Source organism: Colius striatus, chromosome 23 (assembly GCF_028858725.1).
Source record: "Colius striatus isolate bColStr4 chromosome 23, bColStr4.1.hap1, whole genome shotgun sequence".
Lineage (NCBI taxonomy): Eukaryota > Metazoa > Chordata > Aves > Coliiformes > Coliidae > Colius > Colius striatus.
The window spans coordinates 1,652,903-1,671,117 of NC_084781.1; the positions used below are offsets into that span (position 1 = coordinate 1,652,903).

Here is an 18,215-nt window from a genome sequence, read left to right on the forward strand (position 1 = left end):
GCAAAGCAGCCTGTGCTTGCTTTAATTTTCCAAGGAACAGAATTTCTGTGGGAAGAAGAATCATTTTTCTTCTCCATCAGCAGTAGAAGCTGGTGGGATATAAAAATGGATAAACAAATCTGACAGAGAAATGTGGGCTTCAGGCCAGTTTGCAGCAGTGGGTAGAGACTACCCTGGATCTGACTCAAAGCAGCGTAGGCAAAACTCACACCTCCAGGAGACTTAAATGCCAGCATCTCTCTTGGAAAAAGCTGTATTATCTTCTTCTTCCCTGTTGAGTTATGTCCAAACTGTGCTGGAAGGAGATATCTTGCTTCTCCCATTTCTACCAGCATGTATTCATTTAAATGGACTACAATGAGATGCAAGACAGTAATTAACTGCAGCTGCTTTTGCAATTAGATCTGAGCTCTCCGGACTCTGCTGCAGAACAACAGTCTCTCAGGTCTCATAGATGGGGAAAAAGGGCAGGCAGGATCAATCACAGAATCAATCAGAGAATGGTGGGGGTTGGAAGGGACCTTTAGAGCTCATCCAGTCCAACCCCCCTGCAGAAGCAGCTCCCACCTAGATCAGGTCACACAGGAACGTGTCCAGGGGGGTCTTGAAGAGCTCCAAGGAAGGAGCCTCCACACCCTCCCTGGGCAGCCTGGGCCAGGGCTCCCTCACTCAAACACTCAGCTTCTCCTTATGTTTCAATGGAACTGTTTGTGTTGCAGCTTCATCCCATCACCCCTTGTCCTGTTGCTGGATACTATAGAAAAAAGTGCTGCCCCAAGCTCCTGACACCCACCAGTGAGATATTTGTCACTATTACTGAGCTCCCCCCTCAGTCTTCTCCAGCCTGAACAGCCCCAGGTCCCGCAGCCTTTCCTCACAAGGAAGATGCTCCAGTGCCCTGAGCATCTTGGCAGCCCTGCACTGGCCTCTCTGCAGCACTTCCCTGTCCCTCTGCAGCTGGGGAGCCCACAACTGGCCACAGGACTCCAGCTGAGGCCTCAGCAGCTGTGGCAGAGCAGAGCAAAGGGGAGCAGAAGCTCCCTGGCCCTGCTGCCCACACTCTGCTGGGTGCTCCCAGGCTGCTGTTGACTGCTGCTCATGGGCAGTTTCTTATCAATCAGGATGGTGATCTTGTGCAAGCTGAAAGCTGCAGTATGAGGTACTAACACCAGAGAAAATAGATGGCTAAACAACAGAAAAAGCAGCTTATCACCAATTTAGAAACCATATTACTCCAAAATAAACTGCAAGTGCTTTCCCTTTAAACCAAGGACATACAGCTACACAAACCCACCCTTTTTTTCACCACTAGTTTGGACTTGTTTAGCTCCACAAGCTGGCAGGGAAACACCACCCTGGATTAGCCTGTTCTCAAAACACAAACAAAACACTCCAAGTGAGATCTGTCAGGTTTTTGTGCTCTGCATCATGGTCATTTAATTTCAAAAATCATTTGGAAACAAACAGTTTGGGTTATTTACATGTGGCAGTTGGTTAGGCTAGAATCACATGCTGCTCCTCACTCTCCTATTTTCTATCCATGGTTGTTCCAGGGAAACCCAGCAAATCTGCTTGTGCAGTTATTTAATGCAGGTTTTGTAGCTTAATGTCATTGCTGCATCAATCTGCTTTGCTCCAAAACTTGGTGTACAAATTAGGACTCAATCCAGAAATTGGCCAAATGACTCTTTCAGGATCCTCAGACCTCTTACACTTTATAGTGCTTCTGAGCAACATCACTTGTCTCTCCAAACTAAGATGTTGTCCTACCAAAAGCTCACTAAGGGTTACATTTAGATTAGCAGCAGTTGGGACAGCATGTGGAGAACTTCAGTCTCCTCTATCAGATACCTACACTGATTGGGAGGCAGGTAGGTCACACTGAAATGTTTGCTTTAAGCAATTTTGGGAGCACCTTGTCCATCTGTCCCACCCCCCACAGCCAGTCATTCCATTTGTAAATCAACCACACATGCTGGGTGGGCATCAGAGGGACCCCTGAAGCATCTACATCACTTGTGCATGTGCTGCTAAACCACCTGGGAATCTTGAGAGCTCTCACAAATCAGGGTGGCTTCTTGGAAAGCTTCAGCTTTGTGCTCTCTAGCATGTCAACCTGTGTCCCTGCATCCAGAACATAATACAGCCTGAAAATACATGTACAGTGGCCCAGGCTGCCCAGGGAGGGTGTGGAGGCTCCTTCCTTGGAGGGCTTCAAGAGCCACCTGGACACGTTCCTGTGTGACCTGATCTAGGTGGGAGCAGCTTCTGCAGGGGGGTTGGACTGGATGAGCTCTAAAGTTCCCTCCCAACCCCTCCCATTCTGTGAAAGTGGAAGAAAACCATCCAGTGAACATCATGTGATGAAGTTTCTACCTTGGTATCCTCAGCAGGGCACAACACTGAACCAGTGCAAGTCCTGCAGTCCCCTTTCTGCTGCCACAGACTTACACTGGGACACACAAGAAAAGAAGAAACATTGGAATCCCATCAAAATCCAGCAATGTCATAACTGGTAAACTGGTTTTCCACAATGAAACACCTAGGGAGATGCCATATGATGCAACACAAGACTTAACAGGTCAGCATGTACCCAGGCTACTGAATTCAAGTGGGATTTAAGGTGGAAATTTATTCTTAAACTAAGGTTAAGACAGAGCAAGAACAACCATTAGACAAGCAGTTACATTTATGCATGTCCCTATCATCAGTCTCTCACCAAAACCAGTTTGAAGGGCCAGATTGCTCTGGATTCTTTCAGCACATGGCCTTGTTTCTAAGAATGGCAGAGCTGATTCCAAAAGCTGGTTGGTTTCCATGACAGTCTTTACATCACCTTCATTTCCCTTCAATATCCTTGGAGGAGGGGAAAGAAAAAAATCCAACCCAAAAAACAACAGAGGCCAAAAGAAAACCAGCACAAAACCTCTCAGAGCTTACCAGAAAAACAAAGCTGCTTCTCTGCAGAACAGCAGGAGACACAGAGGTGTTGTTACTCTGTGGTGAGGGTCTGCTTAAGCTGGGTGAGAGCTTTGTAAGCTTTGAGAGAAGCTGTCCCACACAAAAGTCCCCTGAGCACTATGTGGTAAAAGATGATGGCACCATCCTGCTTTTACCAACTCAAGAGTGAGCCTGAAGCACAGGGAAAGAACTACTCAGCTTCATGCTCCACAGCCACTAACACACTCCAGGGAAGGAATGTGCTCTCTGCTCTTACTTTACCTGTTGTAACAAATACCTGTTGTAACAAATACCACAAGAAATAAATCAACTAAGCAAAGGAAAAAAGGCTTTGGCTAAACTGACAGTCACCAGTGGAGCTACTGCCTTTCATTTCCAAGTGAAAGGCCCTAATTGTGCAGCAGTTATCTGTCCAAGCATTATCCCTAAGAGGATTAAAATGCACCTGAGCACCAGAGGCTGCACCTGGGTGACTTTTCTGAGTAGAAGCAGTGTATTATAACTGATGAAGATCCAACATTCATGCAGAAATGTCAGCAGTAGAGTGTCAGTATGATGGAAGTGCAAGTACTTGCCAAGTTCTTCATAGCAACACTTTCACTGGTTGGTTTAGTGGATGCAAAGGTGTTTCTTAACTAGTTTCATGCAGGATGATTGTGACTCTGTAACAGATTTTTCAGAGCTGCTTAAGATATTGGGACACATTTCAAACGACAAAGCATCTGCTTTATTTAGCCAGGTCCAACAAGCTCTGATCTGCTTGTTCCACTACAGCAGTTTTACTGAAGTGAAAAGTAAACATCCCTTCAACTTTGCAAGTCTTAGGAATTACTACCCCTGCTATTCACGCTCTGATCAGCAGAGGACAGCACTGGCACATTTAATAACCACCCAGAGCCTGTGCAAAGGTGCAAAGCTGCAAACCAAGACGTTGCTGTTGGCAGTTTGCAGAAGCTGGCAGCACACCTTCACTCAGAAAGGAGCGAGACATCAGCTAGCTTTTACCTTTGAGAGTGCAGATGTCTCCCATGCTCTGACTACAGCAATCTGTGCCACTGTGTGTCAAGAAAAAAGCTTTGAGATCCAACAGAAAGCCACAAAGATGTTTTTCAGAATGAGGAATTGGTTGAACCTGAAACATTTTGTTACTTCTTTTTGCAATGAAAGTCGTGGCTGAGCTTCTTAACTAATGCAAATCTCCTTATCCCTGTCGCAAAGATAAAAGAAAGGTCTTTCCTGAGGTGCCAAAAGATAGCTGTGGGACTGGCTTGTGTGCAGCTATAGCTCAAGGCCAGAATGGCCAGATTAATTAGAGGTAGTACTGACTTTTTAATTGAGCTCTTAAGTTTAGGGATTGTGGAAGGTGGAGAAGCAGTTCCCCAGCCAGAGATGCCTTTAAAACCTTGTGGTAAATGAGAAATGTGGTGGAGGAAAGCCAGGGAAAAAACAAGTGCTTCCAGTAGGGAACCTCTGAACACTGGCTATGCACATTCCTCATCCCAAGTCTAAGAAGGCTGTATTCAATTAAGAAGACATTTTGATGGCTAGAAGATATTTGGAGTTTAGGATTTGTAATTCCATTTTCCACCTTCCCTGTCAATGCTGAATTGTTCCAGCCAGTGCTCATTGCATGGCACGGTTAACAGTGCAATTCTTCTCTTTCAAAAGACCACACAGGGTGTGTTTTTCTACTCCCCAGCTTCTCCCTTCCAAACTGGGGGAGAAAATAAGAGAAAAAAACCACTTTAAAGCATTGCCATGAGCTGGCAAATTAGGGGGAACCTCTCCTTCCTCAGACAGCATTACAGAAGAGTTAGTCCAAGGCATCCATTTAGCATAGTTTAAAGGATCAGGCTGGAATGAACAAAGAACAAACTCTTAGCTATTCATCTGCTCTGTTTTCAAAGCAAGCTGCTAGCTCACAGATACGTGGGTAAAACCTTCTCCAGCTCACATGTGAAACAACTCATTTGGCAAGTGGAATTTGAGAGACAGAGTAAGCAGCTTGGCAGCTCTGTGAACCTACTTTGGTGGTATTATTGTCACTGTGACCAAAATTCACCCCATCAAGCAAGTTGATTTTATGTCATGACAAGTTTTCCTAAGTGAGGCTTAAAGAGAATGCACAGCCTTGCAGCAGCTCTCTGCAGATGAATCAAACACACCCAGAGGACAGTGCTTACATCCAGCAAAGCAGCCCCCCACACTTGTCTTTTCTTTCATAGCCATGTTTTAGAGACAGAAATGGATGCACTAAGTAAAAATGAGTGGTTGGCTACTCAGGACAACATTAGCATGACAACTGCCTGACAGCTTGAAGTTTGGATGTGACATTGCTATAGTGAAGCAGCAGTGAGATGCCTTGGTACCATTCACAAAGCCCTCAGCCCAGGGAGCTGCAGTGGTACAGTACATGGCCTCACACAATAACATACTGGCTAAGGAATGTACTTTAAGAACAAAAATCCCACATACAATATGCGTGGGAAAAGCAGCCAGGGTTAGAATCCTTCTTCTGAACAGCCTACCAAATACATCTGAGAAAGAAACCACGGAAAATAGAACATCCAATGAGCACAATACTTTGATTCCAGCTCCTTGATGCCTGAAAGAACCCCAGAGCTTACTTGATGCTGTTTCTACAGTGTGCTGTTCCACAGAGGGAGGAAGGCATCTTAATCATGGCTTTGTTACAAAAGACTAAGTGGAGCTTTGGGTTGTTATGGTAGAAAAGTAACTTCTCATCACACAAAACTACAGAGATGAATTCAGCCTGAAACTAGCCGGTATCTCTCTGCTAAGTCCCCTTGGTCACATTCAGTGCTAATGCAAATAATGTTATAGGGAGAACCAGACTCAGGTAGATGAGTGGGGAAGGTGGACAAAGGAGCAGCCAGACATTGAACCCCAATATCTGAGCCAGCAGAGTTAACTTGAATTTATGTTTCTGCATGTATGGCCAACCTGGAGTTTGTTTGCAAAAAGAGCTGTTTCCAGTGGCAGAAGCCACCAATTTGGTGTAGGATACATTCATTTTCCAAACCCTCACAAGAACCCAGTAGACTGTGTCTACTCATAACATGTCCTTTATACCAGAAGCTCTTCATAAACTTCTGAACAACAGAAGGAAAGAGTCAGTTCATTAACTTTGCCCATCCAGGAAAACATGTCCTGTGACCACCCTGTGACACCCCTGTCCTGGCTCAACCACCAAAGCAGCCTGGTCAGAATAACAGAGCAGGATTCCTTACATCTGCCTTCCAAAGGGTGTTGAAAGTCAGAGATGACATAACCCTCCTGCAATGACTTTGATGCCACCCAGGTGAGGTCAGAACAGGACACTTAACATATACTGCAAGGACTGCAGAAAGGTCTTCCCCATCCTCCTGGTCAGTAAAGCTGGGATGGTGAATGATGTCTTTCCTTCACATGACCAAGGAGATGTTTCCTTGCATTCCTAAAATGAACTAAAGCTGGGGGGTCTTTTTTTCACCTGAAGGTCGTTTTTTTTGAAGAGAAAACCGCAGAGACTAAGGCACAAAAACAGAACCACATGTACAGAGAAAAAAACCAGCCCTGAACAAGTTAGGAATCCTTTCCTACCCACATGTACAACTGCAACACAACAGACTAAGAAACCAAGAGCAGCCAGGTAGCCACGTACTAATGCAGAGCAAAACTGCTACAAAGCAAGAATCAACAGTTCAAACTTTGCATTCTGCAGCCAAAGCAGCACTTCAGATGTCTGCAAGCTAAAAGTATTTACTTGCAATACAAGCCACAGAGCAACTCAAGAACACACTGACCCTAAAGCTTCTTTTATGCCAGCTGAAACAGAAGCCCATCAGGAGACCCATTAGCCTGAGGGCATCATTTCCTCATAGAGGTGAGTTTTTAAGCTTTCACCCCAATCCTCCAGCCCCAGGTTGCTCTCTCCTGCAGCTGCAACTGGTTTAGTGGCTACAGTACAAGCCAGAGTAAAAAGAGGAAAGCTGAATTTCTTTGGGGGGATTCTTTTTAAATGCAATAAGCTCAGTGACTCACATCTCAGCTCTTCATTCCAAAGCCCCTCTCACCATCACTGTCCTGAGACAGTTCTCTGTAGCATTAGAGGCAGAAAGGGATAAAGCAAAGACAGAAACTTCTTAAAGCATACTTCTGCAGTGGGTTGGTGTACTGTGAGTCCACAGATCACATCCAGCTCAACGTGGATACCATGGAGCTGATAAACTTGTGAGCTCCAGTCTGAAACTGTGCAAACCAACTCTCACACATCCTCACATCATCAGGTCACAACCACAACCCTCCAGATCCTACAGAGGCTGAGGAAAATTAACTAAATGAGATGCCCTGCCTTCGAGGGTGAGAAGCAATGTAAAGCCTCACTGGATGGAAAAAGCACTTGCAAACAAGCCCCTGCAGCATCACAAGTTTTCATGGAAGAGCCCTAAAGCAAAGATGAAGTGTTAAGGATATCAGTGCAAAAACACTCTGGGTTTTGCAGCCAGAATTCCTCTGCCTTTGATCAAACACCAAACATCACACAGACCTACATTGCCACAGCAGTGACCAACATAAATGCAGCAAGGTGTAACTGTATGGAGTGATCTACATTACCAAAGTTATCAGGGGATAATTCATCACCTTTTAATTAAGAAGGCTGAATCATGGCAAAAAAAACCCCTAGTGCCAGACAATATAATAACCTGACATGTCTTATTTGTCTCTTGGGGATGAGGAATAGAAGGGGATAGATGAGCAAACTATTGACAGCCCTTCAAAGACTCTTCCATCATTTTTTGCATTATGGTAACTAGGAGGCAATGAACAGTGGTTAAAAAAGAACCCAAACCAAACCAACCACTGTAAGTAAGAGATTCTTTTCCTTTCCTGGACATTCCACCTTATTTTTAAGCAGCTGGGACTAGGGAACTGTGATTGACAGATAAATAAATGGTAAGTTTTATCACCCAAATCAGTACATTTCAAACAAATGTGGCATTTCTCATAATACAAGGAAAAAACAATGCAGAAAAAGAGATCATCATTGGAACAGAGTGGGAGGAAAAGAGGCAGAGGGTCATGCCAATGTAACCCTATCTTCAGAGCTCATCCCTCACTCAGAACTTAAATGACCCAGGCTAATTAAACAGCATCACCAGCACAACCTTTAACTTGTCATTATCCCCTACAACCACAGAAGAAAAAGTCCTGGTGATGGTGTGTAGATACATGACCCAGACTTAGAAAGACACTGAACTTGCTGACCTGCAGCTGATTCACTTGGAAACAGGTAAATTGTGCATTAGAACTGGTGATCCTGGTGAACAACAAACTTTGCTCATCCAGCTTTAGAGAATTCTAAACCATTCCATCTTTGCCAAACGTTGCGTAGACGTGGATTTGAAATCTGAAACTTCAAAGTGGTGATTTTTCTCTCTTGGATCAACACTGCACAGACCATAAAGACAGTAAATGGAACTAGAAACAATTGCTTCTATAGCATCACCAGTGACAGTTAAATGACTTGCTATAGATTAACATTTACTGCCAAAAATAAGGGATCCAGTCTGGTTTTACTGAACCCATTTAATTGGCAAAGCCAAATGGAAGCCAGGGTGTCAATTAAGTGATTGTCCCAATTTCCAAGGGACAAACTTCATGCTGGGAATTAGCCTGGGAAATAAAATTGAGTCTCTAACCAAGAGGGAGAGAAAGAACCACAAACAACAATATAATACCTTGCAAAAAGCTTAATGAAGGGGAGGAAATACTTGATTCACACAGCAATAACAAAGGCAACAGTTTGTGTGAACTGAAAATGAAACAGAGGTTACTGCTGCAATGCCAGACCAGAATTGCTTTGACCAAAACATTATTAGAGCCTGATGACTTCTTGGAGTGCTGGATGGAACACTTGGCTCATATCAACATCTACATTGTCCACACTGTCTGAAACCCTCTTTCTATCCCATCGTTATCTTGGTCACACACGGTGCCCTGTGACCTATCTGCCAGGCAGCCAGAGCTGCAGTGATTCACATCCAACTGCTGCCAAGTGCTGGAGAAAGCAGACAGACTACACTTGCTGCAAAAGAAGTCAAAAGGCTGGGAGCCCTCATCAGCACAAAGCTAACCTCCAAACACCAAGGTAACCTTTTCCTTAGCATTTAAGCAAGTGCAATGACTTAAGAGCCAGAAACCAACTTCTGGAGCATCTAAGTGAAGAAATATCTGAAGTCTATTTTCACTGATTTAAGTCATTAAAAAAGAAACCAACTCAAAAATAAACCCCAGAATTTCATCTCCCTGCAGGTAGGCAGCCAGAGTTCAAAAGCATTCTTTTCCATGGTGTATAACCCAGCTGGAATCAGGATCAGCCCAACCAAACTGTCCATGCAGTTACTTAAGAGCTCAAAACCAGATCCTGAGCTGTAAAATCCTGTTGTCAGCTCATAAGCACAGAGAGCAGCAAGAGCTGTAAGCCATGGGAATAAAACAACTCCCAAATGTCAATTTTGTCATGTTAAAGGGTATTAGATCTATATATTTCAGTAAATGACCTTTCTGGAAATCACCAGAGCTGACAGGGCCAAGCAAGTGCATTTACCACACACTCCTTTGCTCAGTTCCTGGAAGGATCTGTGCTAACCTGGGTCAGGTTTGACAGGCTCAGAAAAGCACCTGATGTTCTTTGAATTAAAAACCCAACCAATCCATCAAAAATCATTTAAAAAGAAACCCCACACAGGCCTGTTTTTTGAATCTGCTCCTGCAGAAGGCACAATCAAGATCTGGGGCAGCACTGGGTTAAGCACTGTACAAAGAAAGAGAAACAAACCCTGTGCTAAGGAGAGTGAAATCTTTCTTTAAACCTTTCCAATTCACTAATCTCTACACACTTTTATAAATTGCATGTAAAAATAGGTTTCTTCTCACTCCTGTCCCAGATTTTAACAGAGTGATATATTCAGGTCTCATTAAAAAGCCTTTATTACCTTCCCAAGCTATGGTACCTTCCCTTAGCTAGTATTAAATGCTGAAAATACTACAGACCTCAGAATCCATCTGACCTGATACAAGAAGGAAGATTTTTCCAAGGACTTCAGGCACAGGGGTTAGACCTTGTCCTAGTTCTCAATTATCTGTGGGGTTTGTTCCTAAGATAATTCCAGTAGCAGAAGCCATGAAGGATGATGTGTAGCAACTGCCAACTACCTGCCTTCTTGTTCACTTCTGCCTTTGTCAGATTCAAGGATTCATAATGGTTTCCCACTTATAAGTTCCTTCATCACACCTCATTGACAATTGCACTTCTACATTTCAGAGGTGCACCTGGGTGGGGAAAGGCTGGTTTCACTGGGGTGAAGAGCTCTTGTTCACATCCAGCCACAGAATCATAGAAGACCTCCAGAGATCATTTAGTCCAACCCCCCTGCAGAAGCAGGTTCACCTAGATCATGGCTACTCAGGAATGAGTCCCTACAGACATTCACTGCAGGACAAGGGGAAATGGTCTCAAGCTGCATCAGGGAAGGTTTAGGTTGGATATGAGGAATAGTGTTTTCACCAAGGAGTTGTCAAGCACTGGAAGAGGCTGCTCAGGCAGGGCAGGAGTCTCCATCCTTGGAGGGATTCCAAAGCTGTGTAGCTGTGGGAATGAGGGACATGGTTTAGAGTTGGCTGTTGCAGTGTGAAGGGAATGGTTGGACTCCATGATCTTAAAGGTCTTTTTCAACCTAAATGATTCCATGATTCAGTGAGACCAGATGTCAGGATGATCACCTGTTTTCTTGTGCTCAGGGCACTATGGGAAAAAAATATCTCACAGTAAATATACAAATACAAAAGAAATCCTCCTTCTGGCTTTGGAGTGGGTACAGTCACCTTGTCTGCAGCTCCTGTGAGGTTAACACAGCTCCAGCTGGCGCCTTCCTGTGACTGTGTCATTTCAACAGGGTGCATAAATCAAGATTTTGTTATTTGTCTCACTGTTTTAACCCTGCTTCCCCACAAAATGGCAGCAAAAGGCAATGGGGACTGAGTGAGTGTGTTAAGCACGCTGCCTTTAAACACTGCAGCTTATTGAACTCGTGAAGAGCTGCTGAGAGGAACTCAGGTGGCCAATGAGGTCAGGTAAACGGAACCTTAAGAACAAATATCAATTTCATGCTGAAGTTAATGACAGGGTAAGGACAGCTCATCTGTAGGCTCATATCAGAAATATCATATAAAGGCTCTGTCTCAACTTCATTTCTGGTGACATAGAAATAGAAGCACTCTTCAGGTCCTTACAAGGGAAAGATACTCCTTCTCCTTTAAAATAACATTACTACCCCAGAGAAATGTTAGAAAATCCACACCCTGCAATATTACTTGGTTCAAACACAGCTTTCCATCCCTCAGACTCAGAAGTGTTCTACAAAGCAAGTGAGTGGCATCAAGTGGAGCAGAGGAAGACAAAAGCAGCACGTGTGAAGGTTACCTGGCAGCGCAGTGGGAGTAGGAGCTGAGAGAGGGAGAAAAGGGGTTTATCTAATATGACCAAATTCTAAAAATACAGAACACGAGCCAGGGGCAGAATACAAAGTAGAGCAGCCCTTGGGGACTACTCAGGCAGCTGTCTTCTTATCTAACTCCCCCAAAGCCTGTCCGTCTACTGTTGCATCTCATTCGGGCTACAGCACAGGATTTGCTACCTGCTATAAAGTTTCAAGGACCATCAGAAGAACCCCAAGAAACCACATCTCCAGTGAAGAACCATTTGCCTTTGTGCTAAACCACAAACAGGAAACATGCAGTTTAAAAAGGGAGGTGAAAGTACAAGCAATAAATGCTAAAAAGATTATCCAAGCAGTATCAAAGGACTGAAGCTACTGAGGTGCCCAGAATGAACTGCCAATGAGAGATGTATTTAAAGTGGAGCTCACAGTAGACAAGGGCATTTTACCTCCAATACATTTAGAAAGACCTTTTGTTTTCTTCTTGTTAAGAAAAAGCTCTGGAAATGAAGCACTTCTATCAATTAATAATAAGCACTTTGAAATGCATTGCAGCTACAAGGGGAGAGGGAGAATAGGGATGACTTGTGTATGTTCATCTAACTGTGAATGCATAAATGGCCTTTTCCCAGAGTACAGAAACATGTACAAAAGTTCAAGAGACAAATGAATAAGCATCATCTGCAGTGTCAGAATTTCCCAAGCTCTCCACAGTGTTGCCACTCTGCTCACCTGGCAGAAGGAGCAAGAAAGAGCAAGGAAAAATATCACAGGTTTAAAGTGATCAGGGAAAAAAAACCTACCAGAACACAGTAGATGTGCTGGTTAAAGAGAGAACAAAGTGGCAGTGCTGAACTGCCTGTAAATATTTACATCTTGTACATATCTGACCAGACACAAGGCTGAGGTTGAAAGTGGAAATGTGATTCACTCAACACAGTAAACATGAGCAACTGAGGCTTTTCTACCCATCTATAACGAGGCCAAAACAATGCTGTGAGCACCAATCCAAGCTGTTCTAAATACAGGTTCAGTAGCTTCATGTGTAACCCTGTGCTTCATGATATCAAATCATTGCTCAGCAAATCTTAGACATGAGTTTTCTCATTCATGGTTCTCTAAATCTGTGTTTTATAGCCAGCTGGACTGTTCAGTTTTTATATTGGTGGCTTAGAGCTGTGAAAGAGGACACATTCTAAAAAGTCAATTAATAGTCAGCACAGTGAGAGGAACATTATGCATATGTGTGGGCTGTAGCAGAGAGGTGAATGCTGAATAATGTCCATGAGCACAACAGCCTCGACAAGGGAAAGTATCACACCAGAAGAGGTGAACCTCTCCTTCATTGTAAATCCACAATGAGAACACCCAACAATAAATGAGATATGCCAGCTAACTTGTGTTACAGGTGGAGACACTGAATTACAGACTCACATTCCTGAGACACAGCCTTGAGGTTACAGACAGCAGGGTGTCAAAGAGTGATTTATACAAGGCTCCTGGCTCTAGGGTGTTAAGAAGCCCCATGCTGAGGCTGAGTAACACTGATGAGAACAGACAGTGCTCTCCAACCTGCAGCACCAGGGTAACTGCTGGCTGAGGTGGAGAGAGAAACAAATATACTTAGGAAGAGACAACTGTAAAAAGTCAAAATTAACAGGGGATAAGCAAGGAGTCAAGCAGAGTGACAAGCACAGAAAACAGCAGCAGACAAAGCCACTGGTGCAGGCTGTGTTTTGGGTTGCCTTTTTGTCTTGGAAATATAGTTCAGAACAAAACATTATCATTGTGATATAAGGGGTTTGATGATGCTGTTAGAAGTGTAAAACATGGTACTTATCTTTGTTTCCCTGTTTAAAATAAATCCCTGGCTTGTAGGGAGTTTATGATCTACACATTTTCTGGCCACTGTATAAAGAACAGCAAATCAAAAGTCTATTTCATATGATCCAGCCAGATACTAAACTTAAGTAATCCACTGGGATGAATACCCCTAAGCCCCATGCATCAGATGAACCCAGGTGCCTCACAGTACATGCAGCCCATCTCTCATGCTGCTGCTGCTGCACTGCTAGCAGGCCAGGAGCAGAGAACACATGGCTCTTGTGGGCTGAAATCCTGCCACTGTCACATAATCCAATGGGAGGGAAAAACTGTCACTGGAGCCACAGCACAGTAAGTAATCTTAGCCATGCTGCTGGACTGCCTGCCCCTCAAAAGCACCACTGCTCTCTTGGAATATTCAGACCTCCTCCCTATCCAAAGTCTGTCCAAGAAGCCAATTGCCCCTGCAGCTTAGTATGCTAATAAGGCAATTTAGAAGCAAGAGGCTCCTGTACTGAAACAAGGCAAGGAAGACAACTTCACAAAACCACCTAATTACATTGCCCTGTTGAGCCACTAATAAAATAACATCTGACCTCCCAAAAATCAGCAAATGCCAGAGGGAGCTGGGAAAGTGGAACTGCAGGTATTTCACTCATTTGAAAAGAAAACAACTACCTTAAGTTAATAGAGTTGTCTGTGGCCCACTGCCCACCTGCAGTGCCCTCTGTAAGCACAAGAACATCACCTTTGTGGTTGCTTTGCTTAGTTCTGCTCCCTCTGATGGCAGATTAGCTTTCAGGCTGAGGTTTTATTTCTGTGGACTAAGGCAGCATTTTGCTTAAAATCTTCCTCTTCCATAATACTGCATGCTTCAAAGAGCATGGGTTGTTTTTTACAAGAAGTCCCCTTCATGCTCAAATGTCTTGCTGAAAAAGAGGTTAATGCAGGCTGAAAATCGTTGTGACATTATGGCCCTTTTAATTGGTTGCTAGGCCTGCTCTGGGGCACACATTAATAGGGCAGAAGCGTTGTGCATGCTCCTTCTCTCTCTCCTTGACAAACTGCCAGAGGAAGGAAAGTATTTTGGTTCTTGTTGAAAGTACTAGGCAATCCATTTCAAATTCTGAACTGGAATAGAAATCAATGAGTAACTAGAATACATGAGCAGATTGTTCAGAGGCAAAGCTAAGGCAGGGAGAAAGCACAGCGGGAGGTTTTACCATGGCGCTGAGAGTCTCCTCCCAGTCTGGCCTCTCTCGGGGGTGGATGCTTCTCTGAAGCTCTGGCACAAAGTCATCTTCTTCTGGATGGACAGAGGACTTCATCATTCTGCAAAGAAAGGCAGAGAGGTTTGATACTCAGGGACCATTTTTAGGTGATGTTGCACAGCGTCTGTCACTCTCCACAGTTCTGTGGCTCAGTGACAACAGAATTGCTTGTATAAATGCCCCCATCTCCCAGACCTCTTCACTTTCTCTTACACTGGCATTATACAAGCTGCAGAGAGCAGTGTGAATCTGGTGGAGAGAAAGCACAACTTCCTCACCAATCAATGGGTAATTTTGTTTAATCACTGCCCAATTTGCAAGTCTTACAACACAGACAAATGCAGAGGAGTCGTTTTCAGTCCACTTCAACAAAAATTGCTTCTGTTGCCCAGGAAAACAAAACTAGCTTTATAGGAAGAAACACACACTCTTGATCTCTTAGTTGTCACTGCATGTTTTGCCCAAAATGGAGATAAGAGTTGCCATAGCTTAGCTTGAACTCATGTCCAAGGCCTGAGCCCTTGGCTCTCATAGTTCTCGCTGATCCTCTCCGAAGGGTGAGCACCTTCAACTGCCCCAACTCTGCAGGGGTGTGCTCAAATCAATCTGATTTTATCAACTTAAACTTTTCTTCAGACAAGAAGCCATCTTCCAAATAGCCTATGAAGAGCATTTTAAGCCTGCATAGAGATCAGAGGCTCCAAATCAGCATTTAAAAACCATTCCTGAAAGCTCTTCAGCCCATCCTGCTGACAGCACTGCTGTTCAAGTCAGGGAGCAGTACAAATGTGCCTTTGTGGGGGTTATGGCACAGACCTGAAGTTCCAAAGGCCTGCTGGAAGTCAGGTATCACCCATTCTGGTTTCATTAAACAGGAGATTCAGCCAGGTGTTTACTCCACTAGGAGACGGCCATTTATTTATTCAGGGCAGCCATTCTGGTAACGAACTGCATATACACACAGACAGAAGAGCAAGCTTGGTTTTTGTTACTTGTGCTGGTCTATGTAGCCTTTGCCTAAAACGAGCATGGTGAAAGGCATCTAAGAAAATCCCTTTGCTTCAGGTCAAGATCTGAAGGTCTGAAACCCCTACCTGCTGTTTGCCACGACACAAGCTGGGCCAAAGCATTCAACTCTCCTTTGTAGTCTATATGAAGGTTAAGAGTGAAGTCATTAACACTCATAGTAATTGCATGGCAGGGTTATAATTTTATATGTAGCTTTGTGAGCATGTTTCTGCACTAATAGAAAACACATCTTTAAGAATATGGGCCTCAAAGCCAAAAAAGTCACAATGCCTTAAGCTAACACTGCTAACTGGTTCCATGGGCCATTCCCACTGCAACCATCAACAACTGAAATTAGGCCATCCCTAATGAGGCAAGAAAATTGTTCCTACATGGTGAAGGCAAAAATTGCATGAAAACACCATAATTGAGGATGTAGAAGTGCAATGGCAGCTCAAACAGAAGACTACTTAATTCTACCTAAGAGACCAAGGAAGGCTAAAGATGCTACAGGTAATATTAGTCCTTTATATTTCAAGCCTGCTCCTGATCAGGATGAAGGAAAATAACCTTGTGAATTAACAGCATTGAAACATGGGCAGGAGTAGGGCCAGAAAGAGAGAGAAGAGCAAGAAAAGCAGCTACTCAAGACACTCCTGTCATGCTACTTCAACAGACTCCATGGGAACACTCTGTTCTGAAGAATGACATGGAGAATGAAATCAAAGCTCAGGGTCCCTGAGAAATTAAATTCTCTGTTATCAAGGGACTCACAGGACTGCCATTCATCTACCACAGAGCTTCTAAGAAGGAACAAGCCTCACACACCCTCAACTCATCTTCTGGACTTTCTGCAGGAACTGAGCAATCCATTTTTAAAGACACAGCCCTGGGTTTTGTTGGGAGCCCCCATTATAAGCCCCCAAATGAGAAACCAATGACAGTGTAAGTTGGAAAGAGCCACACTGGTTGCAGACACTGAAGGGATCATCAAAAATGTCCTCTGGGCATGGAAAACCTTAGAGGCACACACAGCTGAGGGAAAGAGCTTTCCTTAGAGTCAGACATGGGGATTTTCCCTGGCCTCATCCCAAGACAAGCTTGGTATATTATTTGTTATACATATGTATGTAGCTGTATATATGTATAATCATCTACATGCATTTTATATGCATGCATTTAATGGATATTTGCCTTTTTAATGTGCAAATAAATGGCACAACACACATACACCTGATTCACCACACATGTCAAGCTGTAACAAGACTAATTCTCTTGTTTCTGCCATGGATTCCTATTCAAAGGAGGGGATAAAACCTAGTCCCACTCACAAAAACACTGACAGGTATGTTTTGTCACCGTTACAAGGTGAGGAAATGAAAGAAGCTGCTCTGTTCTGTGAGGCCTGCATCTGGCTCTTTCATGGGAGCTGCAAAGGGCTGAAAATTCACTACAGAATTTCATACCAGTCCTAAGAAAGGAAATAGAGTTTCATTTGAAATGCCACTTCTTCAAGTGCTCTGAATGCCCTTCCAATGAAATCTGACACCACTATATTAATAAAGGTTCTGGCTGTGTAGAGGCCATTAAGCAATCTCTCTTCAGATGAATGACTCCTTCTTCAATGTAAATTGAGAATCAAATGTACTGGAACAAACGTTTACAGGACATTTCACAAAAGGCACAGCCCACATTCACACCCATTCTTCAAAGTTCTCTGGTAGGTCAGGCTGATGAGTTTCAGTCAGAGCTTATACATCTGAACGTGTTACAACTGTATCAAGCAAACATCTAATGCCCTTCTCCAGGCTCTCAAATCCAGCTTGCTGGCTTCATAATTTATGGTAGTTCCATAGCTGCTTATCAAGGATTAAAAGGTTTGGCCATGTGAGGCAGAAGGTACCCCATGAGCAATTCAATATGCAGCTTCAGCTCCAGAGACTCTGCACTGCTTGTTTGTAACAGTGTGAATATTAAATGCTACCCTTCCACTAGACAATAACTTGTCTTATGGGTTTGACAGAGTCCCACATCCACAAATATGATGGATTCCAACACTTCTGTTTGCATGAGAGAGAATGAAACATAAGAAGTGAGTGTGTGGAAAGAGCTCCTTAAATGAGCCATAGGAGGAGAAAGGACAGAAACTTTTAACATCTTGTGGGACTCCTGCAAGAACTTTGTTGCCTTTATTTCAGTTCTTTGGCAAGTACCATGTCTCACTGGGAGACCTCAGCAGCAGGGATAACACAATTGTCATGGACTTTGATGTCATTTAGATGCTGATGACATGTAGTTTAATAGCTGTGCTCTGGCAGGACACCAGGGTCTTGACAAATTACTTTCAGAGGTGCCTGATGGTTTGAAAGTCACATGTTAGCACAGAAGTGTGAAGCATTTTGAGTGTCAGACTCCTCATGTCAGACAGTTAATTGTCTGCTTGGCAGATACTCATTTTGGACTGTCTATATACTTAAATTAAATGCCAAGTGTGACCTTTAGGTTGCACTCTCCCATGGGGACATCAGGCACTTCAGCTTTCCTTGTTGATTCTCCCACAAAAGACTTTTCTTCCTGACCTCATTTGAAGAGGTGAGAGCTGATGATAACTGATTTATTGGTTTATTTATTATTTATGTAGCACTGCTGT

The 18,215-nt window shown here is 43.7% G+C and overlaps 1 protein-coding gene across 3 annotated transcripts in view; it reads right to left on the reverse strand.

The window, feature by feature from the left end:
* ARHGAP32 (Rho GTPase activating protein 32) overlaps positions 1 to 18,215 on the reverse strand; it is a 221,410-nt gene that overhangs the window by 115,832 nt on the left and 87,363 nt on the right. For all 3 annotated transcript variants that reach the window (XM_062014052.1, XM_062014049.1, XM_062014051.1), the window contains exon 2: positions 14,510 to 14,618. In XM_062014052.1, the coding sequence (XP_061870036.1) occupies positions 14,510 to 14,617 (108 nt within the window). In that variant the 5' untranslated portion in view covers position 14,618. The remainder of the gene's footprint in view (positions 1 to 14,509; positions 14,619 to 18,215) is intronic.